Genomic DNA, 24,555 nt, shown 5'->3' with positions numbered 1-24,555 from the left:
TGGCTGCGGGGCGCTTTGGGGGAACTGGACGTTTTGCCTCTTTGTTTCTTGTCCCGGCGTCGGTAAAACGATGGATGTGCAGTGCCTCTCGCTTCCCACCAACTTTGTCCTTTTATAGCGTCTGGCTGCTGCCGTCCCCCTTTTCCTAGGTTGTGGCTGAATTCAACGCGACTGGTAATCGGGGGAAATTCTGGCTGTGTTTCCCTCCCTTGTTCCATTTACTAAATTTACTCTCATTTAGTGAGTATTTCTGTGGAAACGTGGGAGATCCTGATAGCGATAAAATCTTACCGTGGTATCTGTAGGCTTTTAGCTTTCTTCTGCTCGGAGGCAGAAAATGAAATTCGTGCTAGAACCTCATTGGCTTATTTTAAGCATGTTATTTCAAATGCACATAAAAACTGTTTGTTTGGTGAGGTTAGACTGGGTAGTGCTGGTGGTGGCTGGTCTGTGTGGCTTTCAGGAGAGACAGTCCTCCATCCGCTGTGTATATATTAGCATATGTGTATGTCAGCAATAGCAAAAGCGTTTCTTACAGAGATGTCTGCAGTTATGTGAGATTTTTGTGTGCAGTGTGAATAATTGTTAAGAGATGCTCAAGCTCCTGTTGCACAGGAGATGGCTTGTTTGTAGCAGTAGAGGTTCTTGTGTGATTGTTAGGAGGCTCGTGAGCCAGCAGTTACATTGCAGAAGAAAGTCTACGAGACGTGCTCCTAAATAAAACAGAACACATTTCTGCACACCGCAGGATTAGCTGTGTTTATGAGCATGGAGATCTAGAGAAAAGTTTGCATTTTGGAGCCTGACATTTAGTAGGAGTTTTATGGAAGGAGTTCCTTCACTGAGTGTTTGTTACGTTGTTCAGACTGATACGGTTATTAGAGGAGAAAAATGTGTTTGGAGGCTGTGTACAGATCGACCAGGTGTGTTGATCGCAGAAGCGTACGCCAGCGTCTGCGGATGGCTGAGGGCCACAGCGTGCGCGCCTCGGATAATGGACACGGAGAAGCCTATGTGCGGTTTGCAAGGCAGGTGCTGGTTGTCCCCAAATCTTTATTTCAGGATGGGGTTGAACTGAGTGTACTTTTGGTTCCTGGGTGAACCAGAATTAGCGATTCCAGTAGTCCCTCCTGCTTTTCTTTCATAACCAAGTACTTGTGTTTTCTAGCAGCCTCCACATCAGCACGCGCCTGGTGTTAGCCATTCGATACTGTAGCTCACAGATAAAAGTTGGAGGCAGTGCCAAAAACGCCAGGCTGTCGGACTGTTTCTGAGATGAATGGCCTGCTAATAAAGCACAGGGTTTCTCTGTATGTGCATGTTACGAGAACATCCAGAATACCGAACAGGAGAACAGTCTCTCTGGGGTTTGGTTGAAGACAGTAGTTGTCTCGACTACTAATGAACGAAATAGAAGCAGTTGTTTTGCCATAAAGCAACTCTGTACCTTTCACATGGATTATCTGAAAAAAATCAGACTCGAAGACTGCTTAGAAATTAAAACACGCATATCTTCAGTGAACTTGTATGGCTGGGTGCTTAATATCACTTCCTTATGAGGATAGAAATCTACTCTGTAGACTGATAGAGGTGCATCGTTACTAGAGAGTCTATTAAATATTTCTTTACTTGTTTTTTTTCCCCTTATTGATATAAACACTAATACTTTGCATTCTGTAAGTTTTACTGTTTCTGTTTTTTACTCTCAGGTCAGGTATCACTTGTGTTTACTCCCTGCTCTGTTTTTTCTTTAGCAAGTGACTGTGAAATCTGTAATATGTATTCCAAAACATTTGAGAAATATGTTTTTACTATAAAAATGACAAAAATGTCTAGCATTCTGTGTACCAAATTGCTTTGCAGAGTTTCTCCTAGGCTAAAAAAAGTTACCTTCTGTTTCTTGCGCTTTTTTCTCTGTCACTGTAATTATTCAATTTATTCTTTGATTTTATTCTTTAATTCTCTATCTAGTCTCAATTTTCCTCTCTCTCTTTCCTTTTTCTTGTCTTCCAGTTTTGACTGTACTAACACCATTGCTGGTTTGCTACTCTTAGAGTGTTATCTTCTCCCACTATCTGTTCTTGACCATCAGACACTATGAGGAGACTGGCTTTTCGAGGTGCTGGTTGTACTCTGGTAAATCTGGTAAATTATTGATTATATGTGCGCCATTCTCTCCGTTCCTCTTCTCTGGGCTTTTGATTTTCTTTATCCTAACTGTTAATTATTCCTGCCTTATTCTTATTCATCTCATTTGTGTGTTTGAAGTTAATTCTATGTCTAACATAAATGCTGTGATGCGGTTATGTTGTGCTGCCATACCTTGTCAATCAGCTGAGTCCTTCCTAGAAGAAATTCCTTGATTTGGTTGGAAAATGGGTACAAGCTGGGATAGATGGGTCTATTCTGTCTTTGGCCTTTGAGAAGCTACAGATAAAGATATTTTTCTCAGATGCTGTCAATGGAAGCTGGGAATGAGCCAACAATTTGTTCCATAAATTGCCATGGTTGTTGGATGGTAGTTTTTAATTTGTAACTCTTTGTGTTGGTAAATAGAAAACTATAGCTGAAAAAGGAGATGGCTTTTTCTTCTTCTTGATGATTGAGCCATTCATCCTGCATGGAAAGTGGGAGAGGTAGGTCACACAATAGCCCAGACCCTTTGTTGGTTTGAATCTAAGACAAGGTATTCAGTAGCCATTTGAATTTTCATTTGAAATTTGTGTTTACTTGGGGTTTTTTTGTTTGTTTGTGGATTTTATTTGTTTGTTAGGTTTTTGTTTGTTTGTTTTAATTTGACATGGAATGACATGCTTTTACACCAGAACTGAGCACATGTCTCTGTACGACTTTTTCCTCTGAAGCTGTGGTTCTCGCGTAGTTAACGCTCATGGGACGAGGTATCAGAATGTAGGTAGTTTAAGAGCATAGCCTAAAAAGAGCTGCTGAATTCGTCTTCATCACTGTGAGCAGCCCGAGGCTTCTGACATTGCTCTCAGCAGTGACTAGAAAGCTGTGGGATCATTTTGGTTTCCCCTTACTCTTGCCGATTTTCAAAAACCTGTTGTTTATGGCTTAACTGAACTGTAGTACACAGCAAACGTTATGGGACTTATCCTAAGGCTTTGTAGTTAGCTCTCACCATAGAGTTTGGGTGCAATGCCATGAGTTTAAGAACATCTCTCTTCATTATAGAAGAAGTTGGATTCCATGGGTTCCAAGAGGCGAAGAGCTACCTCTCCTTCCAGCAGCGTCAGCGGAGGAGACTTTGATGATGGCCACCACTCCACAAATATACCAGGCCCAAGCAGAAAGAGGAGGAGACTTTCCAACCTCCCAACTGTAGATCCTGTTAGTACCTTCTTATTATGCACAGCCTTTTGTTCTTGTGGATACTGCATCCCTGTCTGAGCAATGCTGGATTGTAAAATGAGTGATTGTATGTAGCACGTACACACTTGCCCTGAATCCGTTGCTGCCTTGGCTGAGCTTTGTTTTGGGTCTTGTTCAGCTTTGGCTTGTTCTTGTCTGCCCAGTTTCATCTTTCTCGTTTTCCTTTTGCTGCTTTTCTTTTTTTTTGCTGATGATTTTAGCAGATGGAAGGATGTTGGAGAAGTAGCTGAAGTCCTACTGTGCAGAAGTTGAGAGCTGTGTCTGAGTAGCAAATGCGGAGAGAGAGAAGCAGGGAACAGCACAGGCAGTGATTGCTGAAGTGTGTACAATGTCACTGTTATGCCTCTGAGTTAGCAGTCTAATTTTAATTAGTTGCAGGGCAGAAGAACCCCTGTCGGTGTTTTAGATGTCTATAACTCGAGAGAATTGTACTGAATTAATTTACCTTTTGGATGTTTTGCTTAGAATTAGCATTGAAAGAAAGTTTGCTGTGTTCAAAAAAATCAACTGAGGTTCTGCAGTAGCTGGCCTACTTGTCAGGTATCACACTGATGTACGAGGTGCACCAGTTTCTTCACACTGTGGAGTGGCAGCTTGTCGTTCCCCTTGAAAGTGGGCTTAACATTTTCTCCTTTTTCATTACTTTCTTGTTCTTGCCTTTTAGATTGCTGTATGCCATGAGCTTTACAACACCATCAGAGATTACAAAGATGAGCAGGGCAGGCTCCTTTGTGAGCTTTTCATTAGGGCACCGAAGCGAAGGTAAGACCGTGGTTCTGGTTAAGCCATTACGACGTAGTAAAGAAAGCCTACCAATAGACCACTGTCCAGATCTTTTAGCTGTAACAAAAATGTACTGGAACTTTCTGCATTTTATTTAGTCATGGACATGTACAAAACCTTAGCGCTGTGGGATTTTTTTACCACATGGAATATAACGCCTGGTTTTGTCATTGCAACAGAAATCAGCCAGATTATTATGAGGTGGTTTCTCAGCCAATCGATTTAATGAAAATCCAGCAAAAGCTAAAGATGGAGGAGTATGATGATGTGAATGTGCTGACTGCTGATTTTCAGCTTCTCTTTAACAACGCGAAGGCTTACTATAAGGTGAGAAAAATATGTATAAAAGCTCAAGTTAATTGTAAAAGTGATATAAGTTCTTCCTTGATTTGGCCAAAAAACTTCTCAGCTACGTCTTTTATTATTGATAAGAGAACAGCACATGTTGCAGTTACGTATGTATATTTCTGTATCTTCAAAAGCTGTCTTACTATAACAGTTTTTCTGTGGAAAACTGTAAAATAATGTGGGGAGGCTTTTCTTCTAGGTTTCCAAAAGAGATAGAAAGCAAAAGTAGAGGTATAGACTGAGAAAAATATTCTTCTATAAAAGCTTTCCCTTTTCAAAACACACCGTGTAACCTTTTGAAATAGAAAAAGATGATTTTTTTTCCCAAGAGGAAGAGCTTATAAATAACAGCAGTCATACCGTAGTAGCACTGAAACTTGCTCTTCCATTGACCACTTAGTAGTATGAGAAAAGGCACATTGGTTATCGTGATCAGTGGTGATGGATTGCGAGTTTGTGTGACGATGTATTTCATCAGGGGTGCAACTCCCCACGTCCATTCTCCCAAACTGGTATGTGTTTTATTTTAGATGTTAATGGGTTTTATTGCACTTGCGGTAAGGAAGTGGGAAATAATTGAAATTATCTTGATTAATAGAAGGCAATATTAGGTACATAGAACAGTGAAGTTGCATATTGTGACTGAGATGATGCAGCAAATCTAAAACTGCTAATATTACCCTTCATATATCTTTGACTTTGGAGATAAGCCAGATGACTGCTTTCTGAATAACCCAACCAACGTAATCAGGTGACATTCAGAAAAGCAGTATTTATTTTGTTTACATTTGTTTGTGTATGTAGCTTTTTAAAAAAAAATCGGATTTATAGATGAATGCATTTTCACGTTCTGGTTACAGTAGAAAAAGTACAAAGATTTCCAGATTAATTTTGTACTTCTGGAGCTGTACAGGGCACTTGGTCATTAATGTTGGCTTCTTCATGATTTCTGTATGAGGGAGGAAGACTTGATGGCAGCAAAGATACAGAATGTGTGCTGTCTTTGCCTACAGAATAGGGGACTTAAAATTATGTCTGTATCCTAAAAATCTTGTATGTAGAATAGGACTAGGTAGTCATCGTTCTAGAATGAAGGAGTGTGGACATTTCCAGAGAAATAGGGAGTTGTGAGCTGGGAGTATAGCACACAAACATAACCTTTTTTCATCTTTTTCCTACCCGTTCAGTTCCAATGACACATACAAAACAGGGACGGCCGATTCGTTGTCAAGGTCTTTATTGCAGCAGGTGTTTTATTGGCAGTGCTGGATTAGAAGGGAAACGTTTGGGGTTTTAGTGTTTCGATTCAAGTCGATGCACTTTTGAGCATCTTGCATCATTAATACAGAGGACACCAGACTAGTGGAGCAGAATAACCTTTAAATCCGTTCCTCTTAATTAACACCTGGTCTAATGTCTGGAGAATATTTAAGCCTAATAAGGTAATCTTAAGAATAGTTCTCATGTTGGTTTCTCACTTGTATTACAAGCTCTCAGAGGTTGAGGGAGTGAAGTAAGAAGGATGTAATCAGCAGTAATAAGGTGACATATCTGCAGGAATACTTGAAATAGAGGTTAAGTGACAAGGGAAAGGGAAAGAATAATGCCCAGGAGTGAAAAAGCAGTCTTTTTTCTGGGTAATGTTCTTAAGTGGTAATGTCAGTAGGCACATGCTTGTCTGCAGCTGCCAACTCTGTACTTAGAAAACTTAATTTGCTGATTAATGCTTTTCGAAAAAATACACATAAATGTGTCCCCAGGTGGTAACACGTTGTCAGGTTCCTTGGAATTTCACAGTTAATGCTGAGCGTGAATCACTGCAGTGCATTGGCATTCTTCTGTAGAAATTAATTTCCAGTGCCATCCAATGGCAACAGTATTGGCTTTAATCAGATTTTGGCATCCTGATGTTTAGTCTGTTTTTTGAGTATCAGTAGTGTTATGCTTCAGGAAAACTTACTGATTTCTCCGGATTCATCTAATAGACTTGTCCAGGCCTCAACCCAAATATTTTTATTGCTCAGTTTTCTGACAGACTTAGATGCTTGGGAGTGGTAGAGGTTTTATTTTCTAGTGCTTGTTGCGGTTCTTAACATCTCAGTTGAAGAATGACTGAAGGAGGAATTTCCCAGGTTTTCTGTTATTTATGTAATATGTTTGATACCTTTCAACTAATAATTTATAAATATCCTTCAGATAAGAACAGTCTGGATTCTGAGTAGAATGTTTGCTTTGTTTTTGCAGCCTGATTCTCCTGAATATAAAGCTGCCTGCAAATTATGGGAGTTGTATTTGCGCACAAAAAATGAATTTGTTCAGAAAGGTGATGCTGAGGATGAAGACGAAGATGAGGAAGGACATGACAATCAAGGCACAAATTCTGAATTAGTAAGTGTGAGCACAACATCTACAGTTGGAGGAAGCCGTGGCTGTGTGTGTCAGCTGACTCTGAGAGAGAGGTTGGCTTCCATATATGAAAAATCTTTAAATATTTTCAGAGTTAAATGATGCCCTGAGAGCTGTTTTTTACACAAGTTTATTAGTTCATAGTTTCACAGTGTTCTGTGTGTGTTTCACTTTTGCTTAACCAAAAAAAGTTATGAGGTTTTCTGATATGGATAAAACATGGTTCTGGTTTAGTTGAATCCCAGACAATGTGTGCTCGGTATCACGCCAACATTGGGGTTTCTTGCAAACAAGCTTCATTTCTAGTGATATAATTTTCCGGCATGTGTCCCATTCAGTTAGTGCAGCTGTTCCTGAGGTATTTTTATAAGCCAGATGCGGTGATAGGAACTTTAGGCGTGTCTGGTTTTTGAGCTGTTGGGGTGCATGTTTTCATTAACATTGAAATATTCGAGCAATATGTAATGTGTGTCTGACAATTTGCAGTGTAAATGTGAAATTAAAAGTTTCTCTCGTGCTTTACCTAAATGCATAAACACTGTTGTTTTCAGAAGTTGCATCTGTGTTTTGTAGCTGTTTTTTCTGTCTTCAGAAGGTAAATTCATATATTTCAGTGCAACTCGAAGGGCTCTGCTATGGCTGCTATGAAAACTTATTGTGATTTAATTTCTTGTATTAGTCATCTCCAGGTTACCTGAAGGAAATTCTTGAACAGCTTCTTGAAGCTGTAGCTGTTGCCACAAACCCATCAGGACGCCTCATAAGCGAACTGTTTCAGAAACTTCCTTCTAAAGTGGTGGGTATTTTAATAGTATTGGTTGTGTTTTAAGTTGGAAACCTGGACGTTTATATGACTGCTGTTACACACTATGATGGGCACACTCAGGATGCAGTTCTTTGTTACCCTCTCATCAGCAGCAAACTCCAGTTGTTTTTAGAGCTTCCCTCCCTTCCTTGCTCCTGGCCCCTCATTCCCAGCCATTCATTGTAGACTTGAGCTTGCCCTGTTCTGCCAGTTCAGCTGGCAGAAAAATCAGAGTTTTTTTGATGCAGAGTGGTTAATCTTTTTAAATATATCTGACTTCACTCTTCTGTTTCAGAGTGTGGCATAGCAAGTTTAACCAGCAAAATAAATACCCTGGGGACCATCACCACATACTTGATTTTCAGACAGAACTGTTCCTTTATGTCGGTTTATTGATGAATCATAATTCCTTGTACCTGCCTTATGATCTGGGTTGCCTAAATTGAAGTCTATGTCTATGGAGCTTACACTGTTCTATGAGCTATTAGAACAATATCTTTGTGACTCTTTCTAGTAAGATATAAATTATTTTTTGTTTTTCAGCAATATCCAGATTATTATGCAATAATAAAGGAGCCTATAGATCTTAAAACTATTGCTCAAAGGATACAGGTACAGTATGACCATAGTAATGTATAGAGTCATTTAACAGTAAACTGCTAAAATTGTGAGAAGCCAAAGTTTGGGGCATTAGGAAGGGCAATGTGTTTTTTGCCCGCTATTTAAAAATCTCGATGCTATGCTGATTTAACGTTCTGTCCTGGGTTAATGCTGCAGAAGTAGCTGTGTTGGAGATCAAGCATCGTAAACTGTAGTGTGCTGGCACTGAGCCTGAATATCTTGAGTTTCTTGATGTTTAATGGTTTAAAGTAGTTCCTTGGCAAGTGCTGCTAATGTAAAACATTGAAGTATTGAAGCTTCGTTGTGCATTATCATCACCTACTTTTGTTCTAGTACTATAAATAGATGTTTTGTACTGATGCATTTTTCATTGTACTTCTCCAGTGATTTGAAATAGTGTTCTGTAATTCTAGCATTTTATGTAATAGTGAGCATATAGACTAATTGAACTAGAGTATAAAGGTAAAATAACATTTTATCAGAACCTTTTCATTTTTTACGTAGCGCTTGTAAGCTCTAGATGGACTTAGCACTGAGGTTTGTAACTTTCCTTCGTTATGACTTTTTCCAGATGTTTACCTGCCCTCTTTATAGATAATTCTTGTTTTACTATAAATGTTCCCTTTATTTGATATTAATTCCCTTTCTTTTTACTGTTGACTTAGTTCTCATGCTCTCTGAGGATTGCCAGTTTAACCACTTGTTTTTGTTGTGTAGAATGGAACTTACAAAAGCATTCACGCCATGGCCAAGGACATAGACCTTCTGGCAAAGAACGCCAAAACCTACAACGAGCCTGGATCACAAGTATTCAAGGTTAGTTTCAGTTGTTCCTAGGTTTGAGTTCAAATTTTTTTTACTGCTTTCTGTGCTCATTGATGCTTAAATGAATATTCAGCATAAGGCCCTAAAGACTCCATCTGCGTATTTCAAAAAATAGTTATTAGTGGCTTTTTCTTTTTAATATTACTTTTACTGTATTTGAGGTGTATGTAACTTGTTTTTTTCCTTGAGGTAGATTATTTTTTCCAGTTAAATTTTATCTTGCGATGAGTTACATGACTTTTTTTGTGGAATGGAGGAGGACCCCTGTACTTGTGACTGAAGTTGAAAAGGCTGAAACTGCAGGTTCAGGTGGTAGCAGCAGTACTCTGCTCTTCACTCCATCCAAACTGCGGGAACTGTTTATGGTTTACAATATAAGCTCCAAAACTGGAGTCATGCTTTCGTTGCATAGTTTTTGAAGATCCTCGTCCTCTTAGACATATTTTTGTGACCAGATTGTACTTACTGTCTTTTTCATGCTTAATTTAATCTCTGTTTTGTGAACTGTTACTCTGAGCGTCAGATATCGAATGTGAGAGGGCGAGCATTGTAAAGCTCGGTGATGACTGACTTTTTGAATGCAAAAAAGAAACTAATTTGTCTGTTCAGTTCAAAGTAGTATTTTTGTATATTTGCAAATTGTAGATTTTTTTTTTTAAAGAATATGACAAAAAATTAGCTCAAAGCTTCTCTTCAGTGTTTACAGGCTACTGTGGGTGTATTTCAGGCAGACTTTGTTCTGTGCGTTGTTTCTTGTGCGAAATTGTTTTGTATCAAAATGTAAAAACACCTTAATTTTTGTTTTAGATTTTTAGATAGATGGATGTGCTTGCATATAACATTCTTCACTTTCAACATTAAACAAAAAAAAATTTTTAATTGACAGGATGCAAATGCAATTAAGAAGATATTTAATATGAAAAAGGCTGAAATAGAGCACAGTGAGTTGGCCAAGTCAAGTCTCCGAATCAGGTACTGCAAATGGAATTCTTTTTATAATCTCATATAAAAATCTCTGGGAAGTAGAGGGGAGTAATTGCTTTAAAACTTAATTTGTTCTTGTTTTAAAAGTTATAAATTGTAAAATAGTTTTTGGAAGGAAACTTCAATTGGTATATTCAGTGGTGAAATATTTCTGTGTTGCGTACTTGATTATGAAAAACAGTGTCAGTGGATCTTTTATAAATTAAGCTTTGGCCAACTTCTACCACATGTGTATGAGTTAACAGAAAAGGAATAGTGAAGAGCAAGGTGCTTTGTTGTGCTTTGCTTTATGAAAAATGATGGATATTCTTCAGCCTTGTTAGGAGCTGAAACATAGAGCTCACAGTTAATTAGATGGGGATAGAAACATGAAAGCAAGACCTCAGGCAAAAGGTATAAACTCTTCTTTGAGAACTAATTTCTAGCTGTGGAAAGAGGCACAAGAGACTGAAGATCTGGATTTATTGATCAGTGAAGCATAGGTTTGGTCTTGAACAGGCAGGTATAAACCAGATAGCTCTGTTTGTTTCATGGAATGATTTTATTTAGGAAACAGCATTTTTCTTCCTGTGAAAATGCACAGTGCACATAGAAGCAATGCAGTCATTTTAGACATTTCTTATATGAAATGCATTTAGATTTCTTCTTGTATAAACTTTTTACTTCTGAGTTACACTCAGAAGTAAGCTGAGATTAATTGCTAGTATGAGTCATGTCATTTATCTGAAAAATAAAGCAAGGTCTTGCAATCATTCAAGGAGTTAGTAGGCTCCTTTGAGCTATGTATTGGTATTTGGTGCAGGAAAACTACTGCTGTTGTTTCCTGCAAAAGTTTGTATGCTGCAACTGAAAACACTAGCGCTCCCTTACTTTGCTGAAAGACAGCTTAAAGTTGGATGTTTGTTTTTTTTTCCTGAAAAATATATAGATGGTGTCAGTATTAAAAAAATATTGCCTGGAATTATTACGGGTGAAAGAAATGAAAGTTACCTCGTTTGATTTTTACTGTTTGGTGCTTTGAGGCATTCAACCTATGTGGGTGTTTTTTTCCCATTCACTTACTCGGCATTAGTGTGCTTCCCATGTTTGGGTGAATTATTATTGGAGGATATAAAAATATAAAAGCAGAAATCCTGTTAGGGAGTAATTCCTGACACATATTTTAATAATTTTCCTTTTTAAAAATATGTGTAGGGCTAGAATACCTTGATTCTACAGACACTGAATGTACATACGTGTTTCCTTTGCCGTAACTACTGCTACATACAGGCATAGAGGTTTTCTATTTAAATTGCGATTTTATTTTTCTCACTGTGTTTGCCATTGATGAAGCTCAGGATGTCACATAAGCTTAATTTTCAGGCTTAACTGTTTTTCTCCAAAGTAAAACTGTTTGCATAAGAAGGGCTGACAGATAAATCACGCTGATATTTGTTAGCTGAATTCCTCTCTTGCACTGCCAACCCATTTCCACTTCCCAGCTATTCTAGATGTCCTCTTGTGTACTGTGTTCTGACTAGGTCTGCAAATCACAGAATAACAGAGTGGTAGGTGCCTCTGAAGATCATCTAGTCCAGCTCCTCTGCCAGAGCAGGACCGCCCAGAGTAGGTCACACAGGAAGGCGTCCAGGCGGGTTTTGAATGTCTCCAGAGAAGGAGACTCCACACCCTCCCCGGGCAGCCTGTGCCAGGGCTCTGTCACCCTCACAGTACAGAAGGATTTCCTTATGTTTAGGCTGAACCTCCTGGTTTCCAGTTTGTGCCCATTGCTCCTCGTCCTGTCACTGGACACCACTGAGAGGAGTCAGGCCCCATTCTCCTGACACCCACCCTTTAGGTAATTTAGAAGCATTGATAAGACCCCCCTCAGCCTCCTCTTCTCCAGACTGAACAGCCTCAGCTCTCTCCGGCTTTCCTCGTATGGGAGATGCTGTGGTCCCCTCATCATCACAGTGGCCCCGTGCTGGACTCTCTCAGTTTGAATGTCAGAGTAATTGACAGCTCCTTTCTTTGTTTCTCTAACTTGACAAGCAAAAATAAAGTATTTATAAGTCCTGAAGCAGGCTTCAATAATATTGGGCTGAATGCAAAAAAAGTTTGGGGTGAAAGAAAAGCAACATGAAAACCAAACCTTTCACCTGCTGTTCTGCATTTCACTGACTGCTTTTTTTTTAGCGAGCCATTATTCTTTCTTTGTTGTTTCTTTCTCCTGAATCTGCATTCCAGAATAATTCATCATTTTTTTTTATTTAAATTCCTAACAGTTTAATTGTCTCAAAGGGGGTCACCTTCACTCATAGCCCCATAAGTTAATTTAATTTATTATATTTTTTCTTCTGAATTTACATCTGATTTTCATTGTCTTTGATGGATCAGGCTCAAATTCATCATAACACCACTAACATAAGTTCTAAAGATGTGTTGCCTTTGTGTCAGAAATCACATTTTTCTATTCTAGAGTTCATTGTATCATTTGTCATACTAAGTCGCTCTTTGTTGGTGCATTTAACTGTCCTCCCTTAAAAAAAGTGGCAAAATAAGGTTGCTTGACAATATGCACTGTCAGGAAACCTGACAGTGATTTTGTTAAGCAGTGATAAAACATGATTGGATCTGTGCGATTAGCTTTATCTGGATGCTAAGGAGCACTTTGTTGGCTGCTTTCACTGCTATTGTAGGCTGATCTGTGCTTATGGCCGTTAATCTAAATGTTGCCTTCCTCTGACTTTATAAACAAAATCGATAATAATGCTGAGACACTAAATGTATCTTAGCACTGCTTTACTTTTAGCTTTAGAACATTTGATATCTGTCTCTGAACCTTACGGCTGATCTATCAAAGCAATTCTGTAAAACGCTTTATCCTTGCTGCATCTTTTGCTGGGTCTAAGGTGGGCCTCTTTTTTTCCCCTTTGCTTGGCTTGCCTCTTCTACCTTAAGGACTCCATCAAATTTGACTGCTTCCAAGCTGACAGGTCCTTCCTCACAGGGTAAAGGCAGTGTTGGTGATGAGAGAAATTCTTCTAACAAATATTATCGGTAAGTAAATTGTGGACTTGGAGGAAAAGCTGGGTCATCATCGTATGGAAATACTAAAGTTTGGGGGATTTTGTTTGTTTTTTTGTCTTTTTGTTGAGAGTGCTCTTCAGTATTGACTCTAATACTTTTGAGCTTCAAACATATTTCTATCTATTAAGTGCGTTTTAATAAGTTACTTTGCTGTAATTACTCTTCCATGTTTGATTTTGTATTTCACTTTTCAAAACACCTGTCATGAAATACTCTGTATGCAATTATTTCATTAGAAATGTTCTGAAGGACAAAGTGTTAGGCTTCACTATAAAATAAAGCAGGTGAAGAAAACATAGAAATGTGTTGTAAACAGAAAAATTATATTTGGAGACTAAAAAGAAATAATAAGTAGGACTGAATAATTGAGAGATGGATGGTGGGAGCCAGTGAAGCCTGTAAAAAGCAAGAATTGCACTTGGGGTGCATTTGTGGCAAACTTGCTGAGTAGGCTGTATTGCTGGAGTCTTTGGTTGTTCTTTTTGTCATCAGTTGAGAGTTCTGGTGCCTAGCAGAAGTCTTGTGTTTACAGTCTGTGGGTTACTGCCTTGAAGCAGTCCTACTCTGGGCTGATCCCTGCGTGCATGCTCGGAAACCAGGGTTTAGCACAGCAGCTGCCGGGCTCTTTAAGGCATTTGCATAGAATTGGTGCCGTTTGAAGCCAGCCATCTGCTTTCTCCCTGCCTGCAGTTTGCTCTCCCAGGGCAAGGCTGAGCCCATTGCTGGAGGTGCCTAAGGAGCTGACGTAATAAAAAAGCAGAGATTGTCAGGTGTAGCCTAGGGTGTAGGTATGAAATGCTGTGCCCCAGGTTTGGGAAAAAACGGAGGAGGAGAGGGATGCTGGTGTGGACACTGATTTATTCTACTGAGAAAGCAGAGGAAGCTGTTTCACATACAGCACTCGGTGGGCTGAAAATGTCTAAGGTGGGGAAGGGGGAATGGGAGAAGGCAGCATGTACAGCTTAACAGTGTCCTGAATTCCTTCATGTAGACAAATCCCTATAAAACAGGGCCAAATAGCAGAGTTAGTAACTTGCTATCATCCTCCTTCTTCCCCAGTAATTCAAATACTCAAATATTCAAAATAGGACAGAAGGTAGCTTGAGCTCTGGCTTTCTGATTGTGTGCCCGGTTTTTCAGTTTGATGGCCCGCCTCAAATGGAGACAGACTCTTGGGTCGTTAATAGTTTCTCTTGTTAAGGGCTCCACTCTCCTGCATAGTCGTGTCTGCACTCCTGATAATGCAGGCAACTGTCCTGAGCTTCGCTTGTTTACTTATCCACTCTGGGTGACTGCTAATGGTTAACATGATAACTCTTTTATTTTTAGTTTTGCAATTGTTTTTCTCTTTTATAGTAACAAAAGATCAGCCCAAGGGGATCGTTTATCAGCAATAACCATGGCATTGCAGTATGGATCCGAAAGTGATGAGGATGCAGCTTTGGCTGGTAGGAACTGAAATATTTTTTCTCTATTTGTTTTCGTTAATTAAAATGTTTGGAATAAGCAAAACTGTAGAGCTCCTGATAGATTCAGATATCTTTATTTTGGAAATATTTTGCAGTGTTTCCAAACTCAGCATATAATTCTGTTAAATCCAATCTCTGTTTCCTCTAAGTATGAATTTATGAAGGTACAGCTGGTATGATAGCAAAGGCCAAACTTGCCTGCAGGTTTTGAAGTTAGTGGATGTGTTTCCAAGTATACTTATCGGACCTTTAGGAAACTGTTGCTTGTTTTTATTCCTTCCAAGATGAAACAGAAGAGGAAACGCTGGAGAAGACATTGGCTGCTCCTTGCAGTAAAAGAGCTTTACAGTGCTGCAATTGTTAGAGAGAAATCTTACTCACACTGGCTTGTTCTGTCTTGCTCTCTTATGCCATTGGGTCTTCTGACTATCTGTCGGGTTTTATTTTCTTAAGGTGAAGATGATCTATATGACATATAGGGATAGATAACTGTTAGAAATTAATTTAGCAATATTTGGTCTAGCCTAGCAGTCATGAAATCTTGCATGAAGGTGCATGTTAAGGCAAAAGGACACAAAAAGGCATGCCTTCACAGAGCATCCTTAGCTTGATAATAAGCGTGCCCTAGCATTATACTGTAAGCATATACGCTGTAGTATATGTGTTGTATCGGATATTTCAGTATTGGCTATAAATTGTTGCACACTGTCTTTTAAGTTATCCTGTCCTGATGGTTACATTCTCAGTAGCTTTCTTGTATTTGTCTCAGAGGAGACAAAACACTGTTTTGTTACTGGTTTACATTTTTTCTGCATTGATGTGAAATGATGCATCTATTCCATATATATTTTGGGGGCATTTATTTCACGCCTGGTAGTGGAGTTGTACTCACCACTGTTTTCCACTAAAATTTTTTGGGTCGTTTTAGATCTTGCTGCAAGTAAAAGCATTTTTCTTTCTGGTTAGCAGCTGCTTTCTGGAAGGTGTGAGGAATATTTATTAGCTTGGTTCAGCATGATTTTTAGCTGCTATTTTTCCAAACTCTAATTCTGTAACACGACATAGCTTTTTATGTCTTTATGTGATTTATATTCTTGAAGTGATTTAACCATCTTCAGGTGCCACTTTTACTATGGACATTATTGACATTTTCTTGGGGCCTTTCCTGTGCATCTGAGATTTTTGCCTTGCTGCTGTTGAAGCCCTCCTGTTTTTATTTTGCTCACTTAGGAGACAATGTCAATTTTTTTGACCCTTAATATTTTCTGTCCTTCCAGCATACTACTTAGAGATCCCTATGTTTTCAGACTCCAGATGAAAAGGGTTTTTATTTAAACCAAGTGATTAGTTGTTCTGTATCTCATTCTTTTTCCTTCCTCTAGCACTCATTAAAATAAGTGACAACTAGGCTGTATGACTGAACATTAAGAGAATTTTCTCCTTCTTGATACAGAGAAGTAAATCTTTATGAGCTGCTTTGATTGTAGCAGTTGCCCAAGAAATGAACAGTGTCTGTTTCCTACTTGGAGCTTATCCTCACAGTTTCAGAGGGTGTCATGGTGTGATGGAGCTTGTCGAAGATTTCCAGCTCAAATTGCTAGGACATGAGTAGCTACTGCAGCTCCCTTGCTTCTCGTTATAAATTTGTAAAAGCAGGTACAGGTGGTCATCATGAATTACTTATAAGTGTTTTGTTTTGTGAGGAGAGCTATTTTATTTCTTATTGCTTCATTTAGAACTGTTTTAAGACTGGATGCTGCTCTTGGTTTTTCTATTTTCAGTTACGTTTGAGCATTCATTGTTGTCTATATGCTTTGGGACCACAAATGAGACAGTCTTTAAAGCAAATCACTTACTGAGTGAAGACTATTTTTCTGTTATATACTTTCAAACACTCTCTCTGCTCTTTTTCCACCTCATCATGGAGTAGGAGTACATGCATCTGATATGCGCATTTATATCTGATAGTAAAGCTTAGTTCCAGGTGTAAATAGGATGGCTTCCCCCTTTTGCAGTCAAGTCAATTTAACATCACTCTGTTATGAAGCTGCCCCTTCATTCGGAAATGGTCAGCGTGGTATGGAGTGAACGGCAGGAAATAGGTTTTCTTTGGGACTGCAGAATGACATGAGTTTTGTGGTTAAGGTTTATGCCCTGTTTTTCTTCCTGCCTCTGCTAACTGTAGTTGTGGTAACAGCTGCCTGAAAGGGGAGTAACTGACTGTTACTCTTGACTGCCAGCGTATGCTTGGTGGCGATACGGGACCTGGTGCTACTGCGTAATAAATAATGTGCAGTATTGTGTTAGACTGTTCGTTCCATAGCAAAATATGGATTTTTCTGTTTTCTGATCGGAATAATACATTCTTCTTCAGTTCTTAAGATAACAGCTTTAGTATTAGGAAAACACTATCATTTTTCTGAATGTGTAGTAATATATGTTTGTTTGACATGTCGTTTTTAAGGAACACATCATAATGAAAAATGTTTATAGCTGTATTACAATATTGTGTAAACACTTTCCTTTTAGTGCCTGCTTAAATTACTTAGTGTTTTTTTTATTTTACGGAATGCCGTGTATTCTACTTTCAATACAAAGTACCTTTATTATTTGAGGTATTGAACTGCTTTGTTGCTGGCTGCCGTATGTAGAGAACAGCAATATATTTGTCTAGTTTGTTACCTTAAAACAAGTTCTGCTTTTTCTGTTCTGATTCTTTTTGATGGCGTGCTCAGAATTGAACTGTTTGAGTAAACAAATCCAGAGAGGGTATTTTGCTTCATAATCTATTTGGAAACTTTACCTGACAGTATTCTCTTAGCTGTTAGCATTTATCTCTGTGTTCAGGTTGACGTTAAGTACACAAAAACATGGTGCTGCTCCGATCTTTTGTTTTCAACTGAGTTATTCTGTCCAGCTCCTGCTTTGCTGGCTACTATGTAGTAGGTTGTGGGCAATTAAGTGAGGCTGATTGGCGTACAGATACATAATTGGGGTAATTCTGAGTGTTTTCCCTGAGTCAGTAATGAAGATCTTTTTTATCGGTTTGCACATCTCTTGAGGTCTTGTGTTTTTAGCTTGCATGTAACCTGTCTGGTAGGTGCCATATGTCAGACGCTTTACAGAGATCTGTAATGTCGGACCGTAGAGGAAAAATGACAGAACTATGTTGTTACACAGTCACAGTGTCCCCTGGCTTTGTCGTTGTTTCAGTATGTCTTTACTGAACTTGGGTAGAAAGCTTGTAACACTGCCAGCCTCCGCTGAGCAATAAGGAAAATGCCAGCTGGAAACGTGGCGTGAGTGTTAGAGAACTGTCTTTTGTGTAACTGAATTTACCCGGTGTGTTGTCTGCCAAGCTGTAACTCATAAGAGAGGATGAATAATTTAATTCTAGTATGTGCAAAAGCACATAGATTTCATGTTATGCCTGTCTGCAAGGTGTTACTGAGAATTATGGAAGGATTGGCCATTTGTTGCTTCCCATCCTATACTTCCACTACCAGCATTTTTTCATTCCCATTGTGTTTCTCTTGCTCATATAATGTTTCTCCTGATTTTATCTGCAGTAAATGTTAGTTCCTCATAGCATTTCTTCCATTTGTCCTAATCCTGAAGCATAATATATACTTCATATAGATAACTAGAAAAATTTGCTATAAAATATGCAAATGCTCTATTATGAAATATTTATGCTAATTATATAATAGTTCTAAAATATTTATTTCTCCTTGATTTTGCTGCGTATATTAGAGCTGCATTTTCAAACTTCAGCAGACATTTATTTTTTTTTCAGATAAACTTTACAATTTTTGAATTGAGTTGTGCTGAATATGGCCTAAAGGATTAGAGAAGTTTTGAAGTCACTTTTTTGATACATATGCAAAAATTAATTTTTAATTTGGCTGTTTTGCTTGACTGGCTAGGCACCATTGAAAATTCCAGACATGGTTTATCAATTTGTATTCTTGTAGCGAGCTCTTGTCAGACAGCAGAGTGGCAGGAGTTTGGTGTACAAATGTATTTGGCACAAATACCAGTATTGGTGGCTGGCTGGGTGTCTGAGGGCATAGCTGTGGTATAGGTAGTGTGTGCCTGAATAGCCCTCTTGTGTCGTCCCATAGATGAACACTTCTCAGCACTTGGTGGTGGCAAGGGTGTGCTGCCAGGAACAGAACTGAGGTCTTGTCTGATAAGAGAGATTGCAATACCTAGATAAAGTGCTATTTTTTGTCGGCTTGGGGCTTATAAGATATATTTGTGATGTCCTTTTCTGATCCATGAATCTGACTGCCGGAGAGTGGCTGAACACCCTCAATTGAGGGACTGCCTTTTTTTTCTGGTTTAGATCTTTATCTATTTGAAAAGTCAACAACAAAAAAACCACTTCAGGTTTTCCTGCTGTGTTTCACATTTTTTCTTTCTGTCTGTGCAGCTGCTGCTCGTTATGAAGAGGGAGAATCTGAAGCTGAGAGCATTACTTCCTTCATGGACACTTCTAATCCTCTTTATCAGCTTTATGACACAGTTAGAAGTTGCCGAAATAATCAAGGCCAGCTCATCTCTGAACCTTTTTTCCATTTGCCCTCCAAGAAAAAGTATCCTGATTATTATCAGCAGATTAAAACACCTATTTCATTGCAACAGATCAGGTGAGTAAACTCAATGCAAACTGTATCAGGTGGGAAACTACTCAAGGGTTTCTTTTATTTCCGGAATCTTATCTTGTGGTCGAGTTGTGACTACCTAATGCGGTGTATACCATCTTTCCTCCATGTTTGTTTGCTTCATGTTTCAACTCAGTCTGTGTCATCTTTTGTAGATGGCTGCCATTGTTTGGTTTTGTTTTTTTTCCATGGACTTTCATTTGTACTGTGCCTGAAAGGTTGCCATATCCATAATTCTGAAGGCTAGGTGGGCAGCAGAGATGAAAACTTCTGTAAAACACCCTATTATTCTCTTTCCTTGACCCTGATGGCTTGGTTACTCTTACTGCCATGCTTTTTAACTTATTAATCTTCAGCAATGTGAATTGTAGAAAGACAGTTGCAATTACATTCCTTTTGTCTAGATCACAGTATAACTGTCGAGAATAACTCTATTCGTTCACGATGTTAAAGCAGAGAGCAACAAAGCTGCTTTTCAATTACATAATTTTTTTTAAAACTTATCATAGATGTTTTGCATATGCTGGGAACAAGTATGGAACTACCACACTGGTTATCTATCCATCAGTATCTTTAAAGCATTTTTTCTTATGTCTTAGTACAGCTGTTGGCTTGGCAAAGACAGTGTCTTGTTTTGAATGAAGCACAAAATGTACTTGATGGGAAAAAAAAAAGGTAAAACTGAGAAAAATCATTGACAGTTGTCAGGAAGATTTCTGTCTGAATGTACCAAAGAGGAATGGCTCAAATTATGTATAAACAGATTTAACTTGGAGAGAGACCTTCCATTAAAAATATGCTTTCACCAATTATGGGCAAATTAATTTACCATAGGGAGGCAGCTGTGTTCCTGCTTTCCTTACAGTGTAGGTAGGTTGCATCTGGCTATGTGAGCAGTACAGAAATTCCATACAGGTGTATGAAGAACTGTAGAAAAAAATTACTTATTGCTTGAGAATTTCAAAACCAAAAAGGGACAGACAGGCTTTTTAGAAATAGTCTTTTGTAGCTCATAAGTACAGTACTTGTAGTAGTCCAGTTTCTTTTAGCAAATTCTGAAATTCAACTGTTCTTCAAATTACTGCATAATCTTACTGTACCTAAAAAGCCTTGAAGTCACGTGTGTGTGTACTTAATTGCTGTGCTTTAGGGACAGCTGAAGCTAGTGTGCTTTTACTGGTATTGCAGATATGTCTTTAGGTAATAAAAAATGCCACTCATCAGGGATGGAGTTTTTTGTGTGTGGTTTTTTTGATTATTATTATTATTGATGATGAGGTTTTATGTGTTTTGTGGTTTGGGGTCTTTTTTTGATATGTGCATGCAAAGAGCCTATCTTCTGTTCCCAGATGGGGCCAGAGCAGTCGGTTGCCTTAGTGAAAAGTTGAAGGTGTTGGAGTGAAGCCTGATGTTCCTGTCTCACATCTGCTTGGCTTTGGGATCCGGCTGCCTAGGCCATCCTGCCAGAGCAAACTGTGAAATGCCTGCCTTTTGCAGATTTTACAGCTAGCCTTGTATTTCAGGAGTTTGTGTGTTAAGTGCAAGAAAAGCCTTACAAAATCGTACATGATTTCTAGAGGGAAAGCGTGGTGAGATGTGTGTTATACCTCTCCCAGCATCTCAGTTGCTTTCTGAGCAGTATGAACCCAGTTATTTGAAGCAGAATGCTGCTGCTAAGCTGTTCCTGGGTGTGGAAGGTAATCCTGCTGATGGCTTTAGTTTTCTGCTAGTTTCCTCCTGACTTGCTTTTTACAGAGTCACAGAATAATAGAACAGCTGAGGTCGGAAGGGAAACCATCCAGTGTAACCCCTAGAGCAGGGTCAGCCAGAGCCAGTTGCCCAGGACTATGTCCAGTCAGGTATTTAATATCTCCATGGATGGAGAATCCACAACCTCCCTGGGCAATCAGTGCCAATATTTGACCACGATCAGAGTGGAAAAAAAAATGTTTTTTTTTTTCTTGCGTTCAGATGAAATTTTACATGTTTCAAATTGTTCACATTACCGTTAGCCTTCAGGCACAGCTGAGATGAGTCAGGCTTCCTCTTCATTCCCTCCCACCATGAGTTCATACACACACTGAGGAGACTCCCCTGCCTCAAACAGGACAAAACTCAGAGCTGTAGAACAGGAATATATATATTTTTTTTTTTAAAAAAAAAAAAGAAGGCATGGCATTGTGAAGGCGGTGACTTTTAGGTGTGGTAAAAGTGCATGGTGTGGAGGTTATTTTGCAAACTTAACATTGCTGATGAAAAGTCACTCTGTAATTATAAGTACCCAGAGGAATAGGTAAGAAGTAATGCAGGAGAGTGTGTTTGGTTACCCAGTACACATGTGCTAGATCCTGGCACGCTTACAAGAACTATGGTCCTTACTAAATCTTGCAGCGTCAGTAATGATGATCCCCAAGGCAAGTGGCTCAGGTTTATCTATGCTGGAGGAGGGGAGCACTCCTTGGGAATTCCCTGGGGGCAGTTCTCTCCTAAAACACATCTGAGAGCGGTGTGAGCGCATGAGCACTGAAATCGGTATCTTCATTGGCATGTCGCAGTGTCATGTGCTCCAGGAGGCTGGGGTTGTAGCTGAGGTTTTAGCAAGTGCGTGGTTTTAGTGTTAAACACGTTTGGTTGTATGTGTTGTCTGCTATTTGAGGATTTGAAATGCATTTTTCTTATGAACATGCATCTTTTTGGACAGTGGTCTGTGACACAGGAATCTAAACCTTATTCACTGCGCTGGGATGTGTTGTGGTACTCCTGAGTCTGTGACATTTTTAGTGACTCTTGTTCCTTTGGATTAATTATTAATTGAGTTGAACTTACAGTAAATATGATCATCCGATCAAACATATTTTGCCTTATAATTAACCACTTCTGGTAATACGGCAAATAAAGGAGTGGAACTTATCTGGAAGTAGTGGAGCCTGGTGTCCTCTTGTCTTCTGGCTCTAGGCTAAGATTTAAAGGAGTAAGATATGATTGAGCAGGTTTTCTTCACTTGTGAGCTGCTGTCAGGGTCCTCACCGTCTCCGTCAACTTATTTTCTTTCTACAAAGTCATGAGAGAGGGTTCAAATCTAAGGCAGTTGTGATAGTCTTCACTTGATTAGATCCTTAATTAAAGCCTAATTCTGCAAATGTGGCAGCACGAGTTGTCACTTGAAATAATTATGTTGATGCCGTCTATATCCAAGGGGAGAAAAAAATCTGTTGGTCAGACTTTCTCTTCAGTGCAGTTCCTCAGTTGATTTCTACACAGGACTTACTTTTGGAAGGGTTTTTTATGTTCTTAATTTCTAAAGTGCTTCAGCTGAACTGGATACCTTTTTCTAAGATGCAGAATGGCCTTTACACTTTATTTTTTTTTCAGTTAATCCTCTGAAAGTTCAAATATTTTATAAACATCTGTAATAACATCAGTAAATGAGAAAATTACTGCTTGTTTACACACGGAACTACTCTATGTGCCTTTGCAAATTAGAATGCTCTTAAATAATTTCGCTGTAACTGTAAAAATCACTTTTGATGTTTTTGATAAGTAGAAGCTTCTTAGTTGGGGTTTTCAATGCAAGTTTTTAAAGCCTTTCTATTCCGTGTTTTCTTGTGTATTTCTCTTAATGATGTGTTAGTTTTTGTAACACCAACAAGTGTTTGGGTGCAAGTCCTCTAATTGCTTGTCAGTATTTTTGTCAGACTACAAGAATTAATTCACTACATTTTACTCTATAGTTTTTGCATTCTGCACCAGGTTTGCTGGAGAGATGTCGGGCAGCCTGTAGTACTTGTTACCAGACAGTAGCAAGAGCACGAAGCAGACTCGGTGCTTACATCCTCAGTATTTATGAGCCTGTGCATCGTATGCTAGTGGTTTAGGCCAAAATAATCTTGAATTTAATGTGCTTTTTAGTTTCTGACTTTTCTAGTACCAGTCACATATTCCCTAACATATGCAAATAATTCTTGCTGGAGTTTTAGAAGGTAGAAATGGAGACTGACTTCGCCTTTTGTTCATGGCAATTTAATTGATATCCAAATTCTTCTGCTTTTGGGGATGTGTTTGTCTGGGTTTTTATTAGTATTATTTGGGGGTTTTATAATCTAATGAAAATTATATTGGTAACTCTCCTCTTTTTAGAATTGCAGAATAAAGCTTACAGGAAAACCTTTTTTATTATCTGTTTCTTCAGTTACAAACATTGAAAATAATATAAAAAATAATGCATAAAGGTTTGCAAGATACCAATGTCTTAAAAAAGATTAATAAATCTAAAATGGTTTGTTTTAAATGAGAATGGCCAGAAGTAATTCTCTCCATATCTTACATTTAGGATATTTTTCCAAAATTGTTTTTCCCTTTTCTCATAGTCATTGAGGACACACACTATTTCTTCAGAGCTGAAAGAAATGAAAAATAAATGTGCTGCGTTTCAGTAAGGTGCATGCAGCTGCCCTACTGGCAACATGCAGTTAGTTGGATGCCCTCTGAAAAATCTGTTTCCATCATGACAGCTTTAGAGACACGTGCACTTCTCAGTAGTTCTTATAGAAGTTTCAGCTCTGTGCCACGTTGAATCCCACCATGGCTTCCTCATCCTTGGCTGACCAGCGAAGAGTCCTGTTTAACACAGGCTGAGCGCTGTTACTCTTTGTTTCCTCTTTCAGCTGTAGGGTCGTGTTGGCAGGTAAAGTTTGGCTGTAAAAGATACTGGGTTAAATTTATTTTGTAGTAATGCTTATGCTCTGTCAGGCAGGTTTGTATTCAGCTAGGAGCTAAGACTGGTCTTAGGTTTAAAGGTGATACCTAACCTGTGGATGTGACAGGCAGGCAGGTGCAGAAGATGTGAAGGAGGATGACTGCGTTTTGTACTGTGTTAGGGTTTGAGTTTTGGGTTGTTGAAGATGACTATTTTCTGTTGTGTTTAATGAGGTGTTGAGAGGTTTAAAAAATTGGCTAGAACACTTGTACACAGTCAGTTTATTGGCAAACAGTGCGCTGATTCATCTTCTTAGTGTGTGAAAAGTGACTTTATTTTTTTTCGTTAGTCCTTTTCTAACTGTTTTCACATGGAGTCACTTAGTGGGTAGCTCCAGTTGACAATGAGAAGGCAAAAGCTGTAGGGGTTTAACATGAGACATGTTGAGCACTTTCGTTCTTACTGAAGATGAGTGGAATTGATGTGTAG

At 38.8% G+C, this 24,555-nt stretch overlaps 1 protein-coding gene across 2 annotated transcripts in view; it reads left to right on the top strand.

The window, feature by feature from the left end:
• Positions 1 to 3,210: 3,210 nt before the first annotated feature.
• Positions 3,211 to 24,555, top strand: part of PBRM1 (polybromo 1) — a 53,713-nt gene continuing 32,368 nt past the window's right edge. The window contains exons 1-11 of one of the 2 annotated variants that reach the window (XM_009866096.1): positions 3,211 to 3,351; positions 4,058 to 4,155; positions 4,356 to 4,503; positions 6,769 to 6,912; positions 7,610 to 7,726; positions 8,279 to 8,347; positions 9,074 to 9,172; positions 10,068 to 10,153; positions 13,106 to 13,204; positions 14,591 to 14,682; positions 19,139 to 19,355. In XM_009866096.1, coding sequence (XP_009864398.1) covers positions 3,211 to 3,351; positions 4,058 to 4,155; positions 4,356 to 4,503; positions 6,769 to 6,912; positions 7,610 to 7,726; positions 8,279 to 8,347; positions 9,074 to 9,172; positions 10,068 to 10,153; positions 13,106 to 13,204; positions 14,591 to 14,682; positions 19,139 to 19,355 — 1,310 coding nt within the window. The remainder of the gene's footprint in view (positions 3,352 to 4,057; positions 4,156 to 4,355; positions 4,504 to 6,768; positions 6,913 to 7,609; positions 7,727 to 8,278; positions 8,348 to 9,073; positions 9,173 to 10,067; positions 10,154 to 13,105; positions 13,205 to 14,590; positions 14,683 to 19,138; positions 19,356 to 24,555) is intronic. The other variant, XM_009866095.1, reaches the window with a different exon arrangement.

This window comes from Apaloderma vittatum, unplaced genomic scaffold (genome assembly GCF_000703405.1).
Source record: "Apaloderma vittatum isolate BGI_N311 unplaced genomic scaffold, ASM70340v1 scaffold1023, whole genome shotgun sequence".
NCBI classification, from domain to species: domain Eukaryota; kingdom Metazoa; phylum Chordata; class Aves; order Trogoniformes; family Trogonidae; genus Apaloderma; species Apaloderma vittatum.
The sequence above is the reverse complement of the archived record's forward strand: the minus strand, read 5'-3'. Positions and strand labels throughout refer to the sequence as shown.